The 18,954-nt window shown below is 38.0% G+C and overlaps 1 protein-coding gene across 4 annotated transcripts in view; it reads left to right on the forward strand.

Moving 5' to 3' along the window:
• The window catches only part of YAP1 (Yes1 associated transcriptional regulator), an 87,250-nt gene that overhangs the window by 42,564 nt on the left and 25,732 nt on the right, over positions 1-18,954 (forward strand). For all 4 annotated transcript variants that reach the window (XM_033052715.2, XM_033052717.2, XM_033052716.2 and 1 more), the window contains exons 3-4: positions 8,177-8,292; positions 16,565-16,678. In XM_033052715.2, the coding sequence (XP_032908606.1) occupies positions 8,177-8,292; positions 16,565-16,678 (230 nt within the window). The remainder of the gene's footprint in view (positions 1-8,176; positions 8,293-16,564; positions 16,679-18,954) is intronic.

An 18,954-nucleotide genomic window follows, 5' to 3' on the forward strand; every position in this document is an offset into this window, starting at 1 on the left:
TGTTTACTTAATGCATTAAGGCTGCCAAGCAGAAGAAAGAATAAGGAAAACTTAAAAATATGGCTCTTTCGTGTATTGCAGGAATATTCAGAAAATTGTATCAATGTTTCTATTTCTTTCAGGCAATTAGACCATGCCTGGAGACATTACAATCCTCAGGAGATAAACTGTTACAAATGTTAGGGGCTTGTTCTGATTTTGGGAAACAGTGAGATTAGGAATCTCTGAATTTTACTGCCATGTGCTTTTATATAAATTAGGCTGTAACAGTCCTGAAATGTAAGGAAATACTGCAAGTAAATGGACAACACAAATGGAGAAACACTGCTTTCCCCAGCAATGGGTAGAATATAATCTTTCAGCAGATGAGATTTTAATTGCTCTGTAACCAGCCTTTTTTTATTTGTTTGTTTGTTTTGTTTTGTTTTGTTTTTGTATTTGCTGGATTTATTTTTTTATTTTTTTTCTTTACAAAACCAGTTGGAAAGTTCTTAAAGGGTTTAGGGATACTTTAAGTGTGTATTGTTGTTTAAGAATGGTGCAAATTCAGGGAATTGTATATGGAGGAATGAACTGAGGGTAGAGGTAATTGCCAGCTGAGCTGTCTCATCTCCCCTTCAGCCTTTTCTCTGTACTGTTGCTACTTGGAATTGAAATAATCTCAAATAATATATTTAAAGTATATATATCTGCAATTCTGTTACAGCACCTACAAAGTCAGCTACACTAATTAAAAATGGCCCATATATCTGAAGACTTAGATTCATGTTTTAATCCTTCCCAATTCTCAAAATCCCCTGAATAGGATAGAAAAGGGTGCATGCACAAAGAATGTCACACCTTCTATCCTCAGGCAAAGCTGAATCCACTCCATTGTGTGCAAATATCCTAAGATCATCAGCAGCCATAACCCAAAAGTCTCTGCGTGCTACACTCCAGTTTTTGAGAGTGGTAATTAGACCGGTTCATGTCAAGGCTCCTTATACTCTAAACCTTCTTTTTCATCCCATTTCTACATGCAGCTATGGAAAATTTACCTGTGGGAATCCCCCTAGCTCATCAGCCCTGGCAAACTGATCTTGACCTTCTAGCTATTGCCACTTTCTTAGGAATATGCATCTATTCTTGAATTAGTGCATACTGCCTCTTTAACAGCTGCCCTGTGGTCAGACCACTGCACTGGTGTTGTAGAGCTCAGAGCTTTGAAGAAGTAGATACTCTGATTTCTTTTCTGCCTGCTAAAAGGATAGCTAAGTGGGTATCTTGGTATACCCTACACTTCCTGTGTGCAGGACAAGTTTGCATAAGATTTGGTAAAGAGGTTAGTTGATTTTTTTGACAATTTACGGTAGTTTCAAGAGCAGAAATACAAAGTTTCTCCTGGCATTACCAGGAAAGCTAACTTTCATTATATACATCCAGACCTGATGTGCTGAAATATACTGGTGAGAGCTCTCAAATAAATCTGGCTTTTATGAGGTGACACTTTCTCTTTAGTAGTCCTTAAAGTTATTAGAAAAATATAATTAAAAAGAGAAAACCTTTCAGAAAGTGATGCATAATGTGGATTAAAGAAACTACCTAGCTGGTTAGGAAGACAAAAGAAAAATGAAAGAATAGAATGTACATCTCATTCATTTAACGCAAAACAGAATCATAGGTGACATGCTTGTCAATGGAGCAGCTGACATTTGGGATCTAATGAAAAGTTTAAGTTTTTCAAACCAAAAATAGAACATAAATTAGGTTTAGTTTCATTTGTTCACTTGCTTGTGTTACACAGAGACTTTCCTAGCTATCCCCAGAACAAAAAGTACTCACTGCCACGTCAACAGCTTTGGGAGGTCTGTCATATTGTGGTCAGTGGTATGTGTTCTTGTTTTGCTTTTCATAAAATGTGATTTCCAGTGAATTCTTAACAATACCAAAAATCTGAAAACCAAAATCCAAAGATAGTCATGTCAAGTTCACTAGAGACTGAAAATAATTTTCTCACAGACATAAAATACAAGTCTTGCCTAGATTGTTAAAACACATTATGGAGAGATGCTTGCATAGATTTTACAGTGATGCTTTTATACTTAGGAACAACTTGTCTTTCTGTGTGTTTGAGACTAAATTTCTGAAATGTCCTTTCATGAGTCATGTCCAAATGTACTGAGAAGCAATGAATTATTTATTCTTATCTATTCTTCTATGTGTAGATCAGACCTCTCATGTTTTTTTGCTATTGCAGAAATTTCATACAGTATTTTCATCTGGTACTGAGGATTAAAATACCTGTTCATTCTCTTTTGCTTTTCTTCCTACCATTACATTTCTATTGCACACTTCAGTAAAATAGTATTGAGGTTCTGACCTGTTTATGTTAATAATGTATGTCCTAACAATGTCTTTTTTTGTGAAAGGGAAGTTCTAATTACAAATCATGTAGCGTATATAAGGTGACTCTATGCTAATAAAGGCAAAAAGGGTAAGAAAGACATATAGTTTTGTAATGACTGGGAATTCTATTGCACAAATGGAGTTCTCAGCATACCGTGGAAAGTGTACCTGCCAACGGGAACACTGTAGTTGCAGATACTACAGAATATCAATTTTGAAGGCCTCTGAGATAAGCCTTTCTTGAACCATTTTAGTAATTCTTTGAGTATCTTTTTTGTGTTAGTTTGTTTCTGACATGGCTTTTAACAAACAGTTCATGTCTTTTCAGTGCTGCAACTGGAGAATGAATGGGAAGGTATATTACACTTTGTGCAAGGGGAGATGAGTTCTTTGTTTCTTAAATGGTGTTATTTTATAAGTCTACTAGGGTCCAAAGGGTTTGTAAAATAAAAAGTAAATTTTTTTCTTGCTTTGGTCTCTAGATCTGCATCTTTTCCAAAGTACTTTAAAAAAAAGTAAAAACAACACAAACAAAAACTCAAATAAAAATAGTTAACACCTCTCCCTCAAAATAAAAAAAAAGTGAAACAAGCCACAAAACAAACCACCACCACAATAAACCCAAACCTTAAACTCTAAAATTAGGTTAGAATTTGAATCTGACAAATCTTCAGGCATGTGATAGTGTTTAATGTCAATAAAGATTTCTTTCAATTGGAAATTCTGATTCTTAGTAACTGCAGAAATGCTCTTTATGTACATAAAATGAGAGCATTTTACTTTTTTTGAAGTTGTTGTCAAAATGCAAATAATTTGTATTTGACTGTAGAACTTTTGGATGGGTAAGGAGATGCAGCTTGTGCTCTTCGTAATGCACGATATTTTGAAAGTCCTTTCTGGTGGAGGATGATGGGTGATGTATCTTGGAGCAGTCCCTCTTCTTGATACTATTGATGTAACTTTCCTAACAAATGCTTAGCACGTGGGGTTGTTTTAGCTTTGTTTTTCTAAGGTCTGTTGCCACAGACCTACATTTATGGTACAGTCTAAATTGATTTCTTGGTTTATACTATGTTTGTCCAGTTTAACAAAGTTTTGCTTCTCCATGATATAAATGAACAATAATGAATAGTGCCAGATAGATAGATTTGAGAATTTATTCTGTGAAATAAAATTTCTTGAAATGCTGATTATCCTAGAGATTTTGATTTACCTCCAGGAATATTTACTCACTTTGTTCTGTTCACATAGTACAGAACTATGTTTCTTGTTCCTGAGTAGATAGAATTTTAAGTTCTAATTTGATAATACATACTACATATGGTAGCTGATTGAAGGTTACATTGATTTAATATAATTTGCTAATGTTTCTTAATCTTTTGTGTTGACACTAGTTTCTTACTGAGATATGGTGAAGCTCATGTGAAATAGAAATCTTGAATGTAAGGATTGGGGTAGTTGTCATGTAATTCAGCTACTATGAGAAAAAAAAATCTACTTAATTCAGGGAAAGATAATGTAGTGTTGATGTCAGTTCTTGTTATGTCCCTTGAGACCTTTTCTGTGCTACTGTTCAAAACAGAGGGAAAGATCTTTACCTGTGGAGAATGTCCTGTTTCAATACATAACTTGATATTTAAAAACACACAGTATTTATAGTAAGTTACCCTGGTCCACATGCTGCAGATCAGAACAAAATTAAGTTCTATATTCCTCCATGTACTACTAGGATTTATTTAAACATTTCATCCCTGTAAGTGAGGGGCTTGCCTGCTTTGTGTTCCATCAGTTACTGAGCATTATTTAGAATTTGTAGGAAAGAACTGATCTGTTGTGATGTGTTTTGGGTGGTTTCTTAGTATATAGCATTCGAACACTCAGGATATGGAGCAGGTAAGATACATATGAAGACTGATTTGATGAAGATTGAAGAGAAAGGTTTTGAGGGAAGGTGTAGAGGAAGTGGGTGTGTAGGTAATGAGGCACTGAGATGAGTGGGAGGGAAAAAAAGTTTGCCTTATTGAACCAATCATATGATCAGCATGATATTAATAATCAGCTTGCTTACTTTAAGGCTTTTCCTCCATGGCTCTTGACTCTAAGACTACTGATTGTAGTTCAGTTGGTCATGTAAGGAACATACTGACTTTTCTGAAGTGATACTAAGCTAGGGAAAAGCTGGAAGCTGCTGCTGCCTAAAATAACTATCCTTGTTAACAACTCCATATGTACATTAACTGTACTTCATGAGGTGTGCTTAAGCTGTCTTAAGGAATCAATAATGCTGTCCTTGTGCTGAAAATTGGATGTACATCTAAAACTGCTTCTTCCATAGTCCATTCATCTGTCCCATGTTCAGATATGTTTTGAAAAATTGATGAATGTTGTTTGAATGTGTTCCTCCACTTAACTGTAAAATGGTTCTGTAATGCAGGGAGAAAACATTTTTCCTTCTGTTTCTTACTCTGCACTCTTATGCTGCATATAAAAACAAGGGCTGTACATAATGTGCCTTACATTTTGTTAGTTCACAGTGTTACATGTATTTGTATAAGAGTTAAATGGAAATATATGAATGTGCTATTATGAGTACTGTGGTGTTTTTCCAGTTTCCACTGTTGCCAGAACTTAGTTGAGCAAATACAACAAATCAGAAATGTAGGAGAGGAGTAGCACATGCCGGTACAGTAATTTAAACATACGATCTGTGAAGCATTACAGTGCACTGTTTTTACATCTGTATTATCTTAACCTGTTTTCACTGCTTTGCAAAACTCACCAGCAGAAAAGTGAAAAATTTTCTCTAGTATGAAGGTGTATGTATAGTCCAGTATACATAGGGCAGTCTTAATATGCATCATATTTTATAAATAAATAGGCTTTAAAAATAAATAAAGGAGTCTTGTTGTATGTGGCTTATTTCTCAGTGAAGCTGAAAGTTTGAAAACCTGTGCAGCCAAAGATGCAGTGTGTACCTTGTCAAGGTTTAACCCCAACCATCAAGCAGTTTTATTTATTGGTGTGATGATCAGAGTTGGTCAAGTTCATCCAAAACATAGCCCAGTACTAGTCATGGTGCAGAAAATAACCTCTACTCCAGACAAAACCAACACATACTGTATTAAATGAGCTGCATTGTGACCCTACTATAGTGTGTGTGTAGCTCTTTGATCTGTAATTGCTTGTGTGCATGTTTAGAGAGGGTAAATATACATATCTTAAAACTTTTTTGGTATGTCTGCCTAATCTAACAGAAGGTTAGATTAGAATGTGGTAAGTAATTTCACATAAGTAATATTTTGGTGACTACTGCCTCATTTTATCTTGTTCTGAATTTGTTACTTGTTGTGGTTTCTCTGATGTACAGTAATTTCACAAATACAAGCCGCAACAATTTGACAAAAATTTTGGTGGAAACCCGGAAGTGCGGCTAATAGTCAGGGGCGGCTAATCTGTGAATAATTTTCTGACATTTACAACCCCAGACGTACCAGCCAGGGCGCCGAGCCAAGCACCTGCCAGTAAAAGCCGGCATTCCGCGATTGTTACAGTGTTACTGTGTTGCCCTGGCTCCCTGCAGGCAGCACGGGGGGCGGGGAGAGAGGCGGGAGAGCTCTCTTCCCTCCTCTGCCGCAGCCCAGGGGAGAGACAGGGGGACCCCGCGCCGCCATTGCCGCGGCTCGGAGAGGAGCGGGGGGGGCCGCGCTGCCATTGTCGCGGCTCGGGGAACCGACGGGGGAGCCTGCGCCGCCTTTGCCGCGGCTCGGGGAGGACGGGGGAGGGGGCACGCCGCCATTGCTGCGGCCCAGGGAGGAGAGGGGGGTTGCTGTACTCTCTGTGCCCGGCCAGCACCGTGGCGTGAGCGGGGCGCTCTCTCCGTGCCCGACCGGCCCCGCGGCGGGAGCGGGGCCGGGGCGAGCGAACCCAGAGGCGGCGACCAGCCCCGTCAGCAGCCCCTAGCGGGCCGAGCCTACACAGCCTTAGTTGAGCCAGTAAACCCCCCGCCATGCCGCGGTTCTGTTAGTATTGGCAACTTTGTTGCATGCGGGTCCTCGCTGCGAACGACAGAGCGGCTTATATTCAGGTGCGGCTTATTTATGGACAAAAACCAAAATATTTGCCAACACCCAGAGATGCGGCTTATACTCAGTGCAGCTTGTATTCGTGAATTCGTGGGCATTCCATGTAATCCAGAAAAGCATAATTTTAAGGATAATTTATTTAGGGAAAGAATGGTACCAAGTTAATAATGCATTGGATTCTAATTTAGAACAATACTATCTGAATATAATTTTTAATTGATACCAGTTCTAAATGATTGGATAACAAATTTTGTTGTCAGTGTACGTGTGCATATGAGTTGTATCTTTGTCCCTGTGTACTTCTTAAAACAGTGTTGCTTAATGGCATCAAGATAATGTTGATGCCTGTTATGAATAGACTGCATTTGTTGCTCATTAGCAAAACATGCTAGTCACATATTCCAAAAGTAAAATAATGATTCATTACAATTTTGTATTTTCATTGAATTGAATACTTCTGTGAATGACAGCCATGAATGTATTTGCCATTTTTTCCAAAACAGAGAAATCTAAGCTTCCAAATTTTGCAAAGGGCTGGATGGGTTACTTGGCAGTCCCACTGTCCTCATCTTTTTGTGTGAAGTTGAAAGGCAGCTGTACATCCCTTTCACGTTGCTGCTTTAGTGTGACTGGTTACTTCAGCTACTGTGGACAGATTGTTCAGGTGTCAGTGGGAAGGAGAGTAGCCTGTCTGATAATCTGAAGATGTGGTCTATGCAGAAAGTTTGGCAAGACTACAGTAATTTCACGACTATAAGGCGCACCTCCGGGGCCCGACAAATTTAGCAACTTTGTACATTATATAAGGTGCACCGGACTATAAGGCGCACATTTTTTTTGCAGTGAGGAGCTGCCCCCATCTCCCCCCGCGCAGTTACTGGCTGAGGCCCTGCCTCAACGCGGCAGCCATTGGCCCCTGGGCCTGCCTGTACCCGATGGGGCTGGGCTATGCCTGTCGCTGCTCGGCACCACCTCCCCAGGGTCGGGTTATGCCCGCCGCCACTCCGTGCCACCTCCACGGGGCCAGGGCATGCCTGCCGGGGCGCTGTGGGCCCCCGGGCCCGCCTGTACCCAGCAGCCGCGGCCCTGCCGGCTCCCCCCACGGCTCGCGACTCACACTTCCGGGTTGGCAAATTTCCGAACTTTTGCCCATAATAAGGCGCACCGGACTACAAGACGCACTTCCGGGTTTGGGCAAAAGTTTTAGTCGAAAGAGTGTGCCTTATAGTCGTGAAATTACCATAATGATTGTATACTAGCCAGTTCATTACCATTCTCTAGGCCCTGAATATGAACTCATCATGCTGAGGTACTGGACTATGCTTAAGATTCCAGACATGGCTTGGTTTGAAATCTGTGAAGTCATTTAAAAATGGCAAATAACTGATCAAAGAGAGAAGGAAACAGATGTTTAGTTCCAGGGTACAACATCTAGTTATGGTACAACAGTTTAGATTATGGTATTCATTATGAACCTTATCTCATCATTGCCCTAGCTCTGATTGCTGCAGCTGTTGGTTGGGAAAGTGATGGTGGCCAGGGTGAGGGTTTGAGAATCTGACATACAGTGATGCTTGGAGAGATCCCAAACAATTCTTGTTTGGTTTTGAATGTTGCCAGGCTTAACTATTTGTTGTTAAACTTTCTGTGCTAGAAGGTCGTTGTTGTGAATGCATGACTGTCCTAACTCTTTCTTTGTTTTGTCTTAGTCACATTGATCAAACAACAACATGGCAAGATCCTAGGAAGGCCATGCTTTCCCAAATGAATGTTACAGCTCCCACCAGTCCTTCTGTGCAGCAGAACATCATGAACTCAGCATCAGGTAAGCAAATTTGTATTTATGAGAAAGATCATACAAGTAAACCACAAGCTGTTGTAATCAGGGGGGAGGGAATCTGGATTTGATAAATGTTCTTCTAATTGTCCTGGTTTGAAACTTTAAATCTGTTGATGCCTGCTTCATCAAGCAAGAGGCTAATAGTTGAAGTAAGAGAATTTGTATAATATTTATGTTGTCAATACAAAGTACACTGTAGTTCTTTGATTTGTGGGTTTTTTTTTTTCAAATGGATGGTTCAGACTTTTAAGGAAGCAGAATTTTTGTCTATTTTCTTCTGACTAGAAGGTGCTGTTAAATTTATGAATTTCCATTAAATTAATATCAATTTACATGAAAGCTGTTGTGCTGCACAGTGTTCTTCTGCCTCCATTTGCTCACTGACTAGACATGGTATACTGCCATTTGTTTACATTTCCTGCATTTAATATGAACATACAATTTTTCCTGTCCTCCCTGAAAGGATCAAGCAAATACCTTGAAAATCTTGTTTAGAAGCAGAGGTGTTTGGTTTTACTCTTACGTTTCTAGTATTTCCAAAATCCAGTATCATGGTCATTATTGCTCTAGCTGGGGAAGTCTGATGTCTTTTCCTGGAATATGGAATTGTTTTTCAGCTGGCCTGGTGGGGGGCTGTCACTAGACAGCAGTAAAATGTTTTTGATCTTACTATAGAATCTACGGTATGTTTTCAGAGCTCTCTAATTATGCAGAAAGCAATGAGATAGATTTGGTGCCATGCTAGTTTGAGTGCTTGGTCTTCCTCTTGCTTTGTCACCTCCTGTCTGTCACTGAGGTTCGTGTTATATTTATTTTCTCACAGTCTGACTGTATTTTGTGTGTGTCTGCTGTTCCTGTACTTCCCAAGGGTTATTCTCTGGTGCTGCTTTTTGTGGTCTGTTTAGACAGCTTTGTTTCATGCTGCAATTCATGTGCTGCAGACAATACCAAAAGATTAACAGGCGTGACCAAACTGTGCTGTTCATGACTGAGTATTAGAGGGGAAGTTAATCAAACTTTTTGCTGGCTAGGCCAGGAGGCTGGATTATCCTGAAACAAATGAGTCCTGTTCAAGTTCAGGAAGTCATGATTCACAGCAATTAAGGTCTCAGGCTCTGATGTGAAAATAAAATAGTGTGATTATTTTTCCTGTAAATTTATCCCAGGAAACCTGCAGCAATAGAGGTGGCATGTTTTTTGCAGGGACATTTGTTAAGGAGGTGAATAGGAGAAGGGAAACAATTCCCTTGATCTGTCCTGCCTTTTCGCTTATTTGTACTCAAACTAGATGCTTGCTGTTTCAATATTGACATAAATTCTGTGTTTTAAGATAACTCCTCAAACCTTCTGTTGTACCAAGAATTGACAGGAAAAAATATTGATAGTAAAGTAGGAATCACTTTATGTACTTAGAAAGAAATGAAAGGTCCTTAGCAAACAAATGTACTGTTAAATTGTAACAGGGTGATAACAAACTAGAAGAGAATCTAGTGCTAGCAATCTGGACACAAGGATTATTTTTAAAACAACATGAAGAATTTACATGTAATTGCCTGATGTAAGCATGTGAGAGAGTGATGCTGCATAGATATTGTTGTTCATGCAATAGAGAACAGTTGAAATGTACAAGGGGATTGTGTTATGATTTGAGAAAGCACTTACTTGGATACAAGTTCATCAAACATTTATTTTTAATTTCACTTATGATACTGTGTTGAATATCAACTGAAAATCCTGGGAAGTTTTGTTGTTGTTTTTTTCCCTAATGCTCTGAATCTGATAAAATGCATGAAGGAGTCAGAACTCTTGTGTATACTCTTGTGAATTGCACTACATGTTATGTGGTGTTAGGTTTTTTTAAACTTAAGGCAGTTGAGGTAATTGGACTTGAAACTGGCTCTTTGGATGAACTTGCCTACTCCTATTTGCTATTAACAAAAGTCTGCTTTGAATTAAATAATATTGAACCTGCATTTTATTGGAAGCTATTCTGTTTCTGATACTTGATCTGCCAATGTTTATGTACTAATTTTAAATTATGACTGTAATTAAGGGGTTTTTTTGTTTTTACTGAAGTCTATTATACCTAGTTTTGTTACTTTTTATTACTAAGTTCATGGTAGCTTATGCTTCCTTGGTAGCCTCTTGAATAATCTTTGAGAGAAATGGAAAAGTCAAGTAACCATGTACCACTTCAGCACAGTGGAACTTACAGTCATGATGCTGGCACTCAGATTTAAGACGACTTAATGTTCTAATTTGGGTATTCATCCTCAAGAACCAGGAAATCAAGTTGAGACCTTTAAGACAGAAGTTTCCTGTTGTGAAATATTGCTGGCAGTGAAACATACCCTACTGCATGAGAGCCTTTCATGAAATATATTGGGAAAAAGACAGCTACAGATCACTGACTTGCAAAAAAAGTGTCTGAAATACCACAAAGAAGAATATTTTTCTTTCTGTATAGACCTTGTATGGTGCTCCTTAATTTAAGCCCTTATTACTGTCCAAGTTCTAATGTATTGCCACAGAAGACTGTAAGAAAACTTACTGTGCTGAAACATAAGAAAGATTTCTCGGAGCTGTCTTGAGAGCCTTTAGAAGTTTTAGCCATTTAGCCAGAATTAGAGTTCTTGGCATTAGCTAGAATTAAGAACAAGAAAACAAACTGAAGATGCAGAGAGACACAAGAAATCTGAAGAATGATGTGTGCATATTGGAGATAAACTTGTTGTCTTTTTGGATAAATGGGGGAAGAAGAACTCAGGAAAGATGTGAAAAGGGCAAGTCTAAAGATTGCTAAAATATAAAAATGGGAAAGATGTAGTTTAGCATGAGATTGAAATCTTCAGGTTATCTGTCTTAAGAAATTCCATCTCTTGAGGCACTGAAGACTGGATGAGAACCCAGGTATCTTGCTGCAAATTACATTTCTTCAAGGAAGTTAATGAACATCTGAACCAGTTTTATTTGTTCCAGGCATGATTTTTGTGAATGAGTTATTCTATGAGTGTTAGTTAGCTGCATCCTTTATAGGAAGTTATCAGTGTATGAAAAGTGAGGGGGTTTTTGTCTCAGTCTTTCTTAACTTAGCTTACTACATGTAATCAACTAAAACAGCTTGGGCCTTGTGTATGCAGAGAAGGAGCACAGTGCTCTTTTAGATGGCATTTGTTGGTTAATCTGTGAAATAGGATTGCATCTTCAATAGTGAAAAGGAAATAAGACTGTTACTTGTAAATATGCCACATGGTATATAGAAATTCATTGTGACTGTTCTGATATTTTTGCGCTATGTTTCTCACCATTTTTTCCCTAAAGGAAAGCAGAAAGAACAGAAAAAAAGAATATAGTTTCTTCTGTGTTGATTTCAAACAAGCAAGCAAAAAGGTAGTTACAATGGTACATTGTTCTTCTTAGGAACATCTCCTATACATTTCCTACTGAGGTAGATTTATACATTTGAAAATAAACAGTGGCTGTTTCATATACAATTACAGTTGATACAACAGAGATGGGATAATTGTATTTATATACTTCTCTTCTTCAGATACTTTAACTTCCTAAATCATGCTTGAATCATGCTTGACAGCACTGCATACTTTAGCCTCTTCTGCTTGCGCATAGACCTTAGATAATTTGCTTTGGAGCAGATTATGTGTTTTTGTCCTCTTTTGTCTTCATTCTTATGTGGCAGTTTTGAACTGAGTTTTCCAGGAAAGTTTGTAGACCTAGTGTAATTCCATTGTCTCTTAAGGTAAGTTGTAGTGTCATGTTAAATGTTGGTAAGAAAATGAACACTTGAATTTGCAACTCTTGGGACAGCAAGGTAGAAAGGAATATGCCATTTACTAAAAGAGGTTCTAGCTCTTCTCTTAGATCCTTACTCACTTCAGTTGCAGATTGCTCCCATGTAGCCAGTCATACTACAAAATTCTGTTTTGTGAACACTATTTCTGTAGTCAATTCTACAATCAGTTGTGAAACTCAAGTTTCTGAGTATCTACATGGCAGTAATGTTCATTTATTTCTTCATCTGCAAAACTTGCCCTTTTTTTAGATAGCATCTTTTTAAAGGTGTACTTTAAGTAAATTTTGTAGACTTTGATATAATTTTTGGAAGTTTTAGAACCACAGTGCCTGACGGGAAAACGTACAGCTTTCACAGAGAAAGATTAGGAAAGATCTTGGAGATCAGTGTTTGTATTAGGTGAAAGTGGTTCCTACTGTTGAACTTAGGTACTCTAGTTCCTAGGTTGTCCATGGATATTCAGTTGGTGGATAGATACAGATACCCTCTTACATGCATTGACCTATTGATAAAATATGTCTTTCTTTACATTTGTTTTAAAATTAAGTTTTAGGAACTGTGGAGTCTTGCAAGACTCACTTATCCCAGCATAGGTTGAACCTCTACTACATTTTTGCTCTTGTTACTCTTCCAGTTGCTTTCTATCTGTCAGCAGCAAACTCTGCTTTGCACTCCAGATTCCATGGCATACGGAGTTGGAAAAAAAAAAAAAAAAACCTTCATAAAAAATGGAGACATGCACCAAAGAGACATGCACACAGGCTTTTAAAATTATATGTTATTTATAAGAAGTTACACCATTATATAAATATTTAGTTACAGAGGTATGGCTTATCAGTAGTTCTGTAAAGATGGTTTACATTTGGAAATTAGAATTTAATTTTTTGGTAACTTGGTCCTTAAGAGCACCGCCAGTGCAGGCTGAGTTCCCACCTAGAAGGGTTGTCTCCCTGTGCAAATTATTTCATAGACTTCTGAACTTAAAGTTATGATAGTTTTCGATTGTCACAAGAGGTACCAAACAGAACTAGAAGGGGACCATGTCACAAGGATATTGTTTGTGCTAAATATTTACAAAAGTTGGAGGGGAGACTAGAGAAGTACTTGAAAGAGAGATATTTTGACACTTAGTAGACAGAAACTGCCCAAGGAATAACTGGTGACAGAATCACAGAATATCCTGATTTGAAAGGGACCCACAAGGATCATCTAGTCCAACTCCTGGCCCCATGCTGGACATCCCCAAGAGTGACACCATTGAGAGCATTGTCCAAATGCTTCTTGAGCTCTGTCAGGACTGGGGCTATGACCATATCCCTGGGCAGCCTATTCTAGTGCCCAATATACTTGGAAGCCAAGTGACTATTCATAGCCTCTATAGCTTTTAGGTGTCTATATGTATTTGGTGCTTTATTTAAAAGTTTATAAGAGTGTGACAGTCACTAAAATGGGCTACTTTCAGCAACCAACAAGATCTGTCCATCACCCCAGGCTAGATGCCTGGACTAAATGGACTTTTGGTTAGACTCAGTATTACTGTTTCTGAGTTACAGTAGCTCTGGAAACTTTAGTGAGAAGGTCTTAATAGCAGCAATATAGGACTTAGCTTTTGTGATGTAGGTTATCTAATGCTGAAAATTCTGTTCCTGTTGAGCCTTTTGGGGCAAAAATGAGCATGTAATTGCAAAGGAGTTTTCCTATATGCTCTGGGAAAATGTCTCCTATTCCTCAGCATCGGTTTAATTCTCTCCTCTGGTACTTGTGTCTAATACAGAGTTTATCAAGTGACCATTTAGAAAATCAGACCTGTCTTCTAGAAGTTTCACAATTACTCACAAAACCAAACAGGAATTACAGAAGGCAATAATTTCAGTTTTTGAACTACCTTTTCAATATGTAAGGATGATAGCAGAAACAGGAGAGCAGTTTGTTGTCCAAGGAAGAAGAAAGTTATTGATGCCAAAAGTTTCTAGAGAGAAAAGCTCTGCTTCTGCAGTCATTTGTGGCACTTAGCAAGGAAGGCTTGCTGCTGTGACAGCCAGGTGAGCAGATAGACCTTTCTTTTCCACAGCTGTGCATTGTATTTAGGAAGAGAACCTTGCCCAGGTTTTTCTCTAGTAGTAAGCTAGTACTCATCAGATCACTGAATCTCGTAAGTAGCATTATTCCACCAGGTGGATGGACTGATCAGCTCCTGGCAGCTTTCTTCAAAGGCATTTTGTTTTTACTTGCTACAAAGGAATGTGCTGGACCAGTACGGTTTTCAGTGTTCAGCAGGACTGACACCCCAAGGCTGTTTTTTTTTTTCTTAAGGCCCCAAAGAGGGTTTTTCTGGCTTTGCAGATCACAAATAATTTCTTGCTGAGTTTCTGCTAGGAATATGTGACTTAGCAGGACTGTGAGGAGAATGGTAGTGAGAAGGTCTGCCCACATGGCTACTGTGTTGGCTCAGCAGTAAAGGAGTGGGTTTGGTTCTTCATCGGCTTCTACGCTTGGATGACAGGTTGTATGTCTCTGTGTTCCTGTACCCCAGTTTTATAAAAAAACATCTCACTGACGGCTGGCTGATCTTTGGGTATGGTAACAAAATACAGTGTTCTTTCCTCTGGAGCTTTCATTTCTCCATCAAAGTCCTTTTTGTGCAGTGAATGTGTTAGGGTTTAAGAATTATTTGCAGTATTGTCACTCTTTCTTGCCTGTTTGTTCACTAGCTTCTGATAAAACCTGAGGTACTCATTACTTGTAGGCAACATTTAAAGCTTATGAGCGTTACAGGTGGGAAGAAAATGTCTAGTGTTCACTGTTTTTCCTGACTTGAAAATCTGTAGCTCTAATTATGGAGTAGTGAAGTTGTTAGAGAAGGGCTTTGTTTTCTGAGCCAAAATGAAAGTTTAAATTAGAAATTTAATTTGCAAGGGATCTTCAAAGACCACAGTAAGAAATTCTTGTCTTGGTTATGCCTTGGGATATTACTGGAATGCAATCGAATTATTTTTTTACTCTTTTTGACATTTCTCCAAGAACATCTTTTGCGATTAAGCAAACAAATCTATCCTCCCCACCTCTTCTCCCAGCTTTAGACTGAATTCTTCATCAGGAGCATGACTTCAGGACAAAGTTATAGTCAAGAGTTTATGTAGTTTGAAGATGGATATAGTAGGCATTTATCAGATAGATGCATATTTTTGAGTATATATGAATCTCATGTCTGAAATAATGTTTGTGTTTACTTAGTGTATCTTACATTATACAGAATAATCTGTTAGTCCAAGTCTAACAGCCAGATGGCTTCTGCTGTTGTATTACTGTATTACACTGAGGAAGAGTAGGAGAATTTGAAATACAATGGCTTGCTGCTACCACATGTTTTGTTCTCATTTCTGAACGTGTAGTGAATCTTTTGTTGTATAATTTGAGGATTGTACTTAAATCTGAAGTACAGGGAAGATCTTCCTGTATCTCATTTAGATATTTTTAAAAGTCTGTGTCAGTGTGAATATAAAAATTCAAAACCATGTATTTGTAAAGCACCTGCCAGATAAGATAAGTATAATTTTTTTAAATAGTTTTCAATCTAAGCAAAGTATGGGTGAATGTACGTGATCATCTAGAGATGGGAATAAGGGGTTTAAGAACTGTATAGAAATGAAAGGTAGTTTTTTGAAAGCTGCTGATGGGAACATATGGGAATCACTCTTAAGGCTCTGTGTTCAGACATCAGCTGTGGACTCCACAACATCATTATGTACCTCCCTTTGACCATTTCCTAGAAGTAGTTTTTCCTGTGTGTGCTTTCTGCTTGTAGAGGCGTTGCACTGCTGTTCATGGCACTGTCTTTGTGGCTGCTCATGGTGTTTTCTTGCCTTTGCTTTGTCATTGCTTGTCTACCTGCCTTGTTCTTCAGGTTTGCATTTTTGTGTGCTTGAGCCTTGAGTGCTTTCACTGAAAGTTAGAGTATGAGGCAAAGACAAATGAGTTTTGTCACTTGTTTTTCTAATTATTTGTGAAAGATGGGAATATTTCAGGATCTCCTCAGGGTTAGCTTGTTGCTGCTGCTGTGTCTTAATCACTAGATGAACATTCCTATGAGGGGTAGAATTATTCTATGCTTCTTTTTCCTGGTGCTCTTGCTGGTTTCATTCTGGCAGGCTTGACTTATTGCTGGTTTTATACTAGGATGCTATAGCAAAATGATGTGTCAAAAGCATATGAAAGGATGCAAACAAGTTTGAAAATTGAAGTCCAAATCCTAAATTAAAATTATAGAAGTGTTTCCTGTTCCTTGGTTTTCCACCCAGCACTTCTTTGCACTTAATCCCAGAAATGAGCTTGAAACTCTTCTGTTTCATGTACTGTTATATATGTAAAATGTTAAAAATTTTTTTAGATCAATTTCAGCTGGAGCAAACAAGAGCCCGCCATCAACTCCTTCCTTCTATATTGCAGGCCCACTCCCCGATGGATGGGAACAAGCTATGACCCAGGATGGAGAAATTTACTACATAAACCATAAGAACAAGACCACATCTTGGCTAGACCCAAGGCTTGACCCACGCTTTGGTAAAAGTTCATCTCAATTCAGAATTCTTGATTTGCTTCAGTTCACTCAGCTTTAATTTTCCAGGCATATTTTGAAAACTTTTTATAGTACGATTAAAATATATTTTGATTTATAGAGGCCTTATTTAAAGATTTTTTTTTTAAGATAAAAACTATTAGCTTATATCCTTCAGGACTGTATGTTACCCAAGTTTCTAATGCTACGGGTTGGTATTTTGCCATATGATATACAGTTCCCCAAAGTGGTGACATTCAGAAATTATATATTGAGACAGTTTCAGTCAAGCTCACTCATCCTTTTAAATTAGCAACGCTTTACTACAGAAGAATCTTTTAATTTCTAAACAAATATTTACTTTCCTTTGTGCTATCTTAAGAGATATTGTCAAATAATAGTTTGTGCTATTTAAGTACACTTAAAACATATACCAGCTTATACTTCCAGCTTGTCACAGTGATTATCATGACAAAGCGTTCTGTTTTAAACAATATGATAAGGAATTGTTAGTTTTATTGCTTTTACTTTAATAACCTTTCTGTGGGGTAAAAACTATATAATATTGGAAGTAGAAATAGTAACTTAATGATCACTAGATGGAGAAGAAGTCTAAAGTCTAGATGGAGAGATTCAACAAAACAGAACTTTTATGTGGTTTTTTCAATGATATTTTTGATCTATATGAAGAGCAGAACTGCAGACTTTTCAATAAAATATTGGCACTGATGACCATGAATAGAAATCACATATAATGTGAAGACTCTAAACTACTTTCTTACATCGTCCAAGTAATGTATTTAATATGGCATTACAATTTCTGTTTTTTTGTAAAGCCATGACCTGTGTGTGTCAACCTTATTAGCTTGCCCTTGATTTGTTTTCCCAAAAACTTACTATTTTCAACTCCTTTGGATTTTAGTTATTTTTCCAGAGCCATGGAAAAACAGTAGGAGTAAAAAAAAAAAGAGATCATTGTGGTTTTCAGGCTTTACTTTTGGACTCAATGCAGCTAAATGAAAACAGTGTGCAGATCACTGAGTAGGTCAGGCTGAGGGGATGCAAAACCTTTGAAGCTTTACAGGGGTTGACCTAACAACAACTGTGGGCCCCTTTTGGGAGAGGCATTAACTCCATGAATGCCATTTAAATACACAGCTACAAAACTCAACAGTCACTGTTCTGTTTTTTTTCCTTGAGATGTCTGTTAGAAATTCTTCATTTTTGGTCTGTAGGCTTGAGTGCTTACTTACAACATCTGTTTGTTCTTATGGAGAACACCAGATTGTCACACTGTTTATAAACTGCTCACCAGTTTGTAGACAGGTTGAACCACTATGCAACTTGAGCCCAAAGGTGGGGTGTCAGCTTTGGCAAATGTCCATGCTGGCTTTAATACCAACCAGAGCTACAGACCTGTTTGCATGTTGCAAGAGGAGTGTGTGGGTAATTTGCAACTTCACAATTACTTACTATGTGAATAAGACTGAAAAGGAAGCAGTCATTTTGAAAATCAGTGTTGCTTTTTGAAATTATATTTACTCAGGTAATCTTGCAGGGTATCTGTTTTTCTTTACATGCATTACTCTATAGTTTCCAAAGATGAGCTAGAATTAAAAAGGGCTGTGGAAAATGCCTTAATGGACAGAGGCTGTGAGTGAGATGAATCTTTCTTTTCACAACTATTTTGTATTTTGTATTTCTGTAAATAGAGTGGTTCAATTGTAAGGTGAAAAGCTTCTTGTCTTGTGCATACTGAAACTCCATCAAATGTTAAGGCTGTGCAGTTAAACTGAAAGAAGTTAGAAATGTCCAAAAGACTGATTAAGGGTTTCTTGCTGCATAGCTTCCCTTTTTGGGCCCACTGTGTATGTGTATCCCAGACAGGCTTGAGTACATGCCAAGGCTCTTTATTTTGTGGTCGGACTTTTAATCTGTTCCAGACCTTTTCAGTCAAAGAACTCAAGTGTAACTGAAAGGGGCAGGAAAGGAAAAAAAAGCATGTGGGCTCTTCTGATCTAGAGTGACGGCAAATAGAGACAAGCTGCTAGCTGCTGTTGAGCTTGAAGGAGTTTTCCTTGAAAACCTCAGTTATATACATTGTATTGTGGTTTGTGTTTTTATCATTTGAGCCAAGAAAATGCAAAATTCTATTCCTGTTGCTTTACTTGCAACCTCTTTAAGTCACTCCAGTCAAGAAGAAAAAAAAAATCTATTTGACAGAGTTAAAATACTGAGCCTTGCATTTATTTACCATGTGGAGATCCTTGACAAATATGTG

Source organism: Catharus ustulatus, chromosome 2 (genome assembly GCF_009819885.2).
Source record: "Catharus ustulatus isolate bCatUst1 chromosome 2, bCatUst1.pri.v2, whole genome shotgun sequence".
NCBI lineage: Eukaryota > Metazoa > Chordata > Aves > Passeriformes > Turdidae > Catharus > Catharus ustulatus.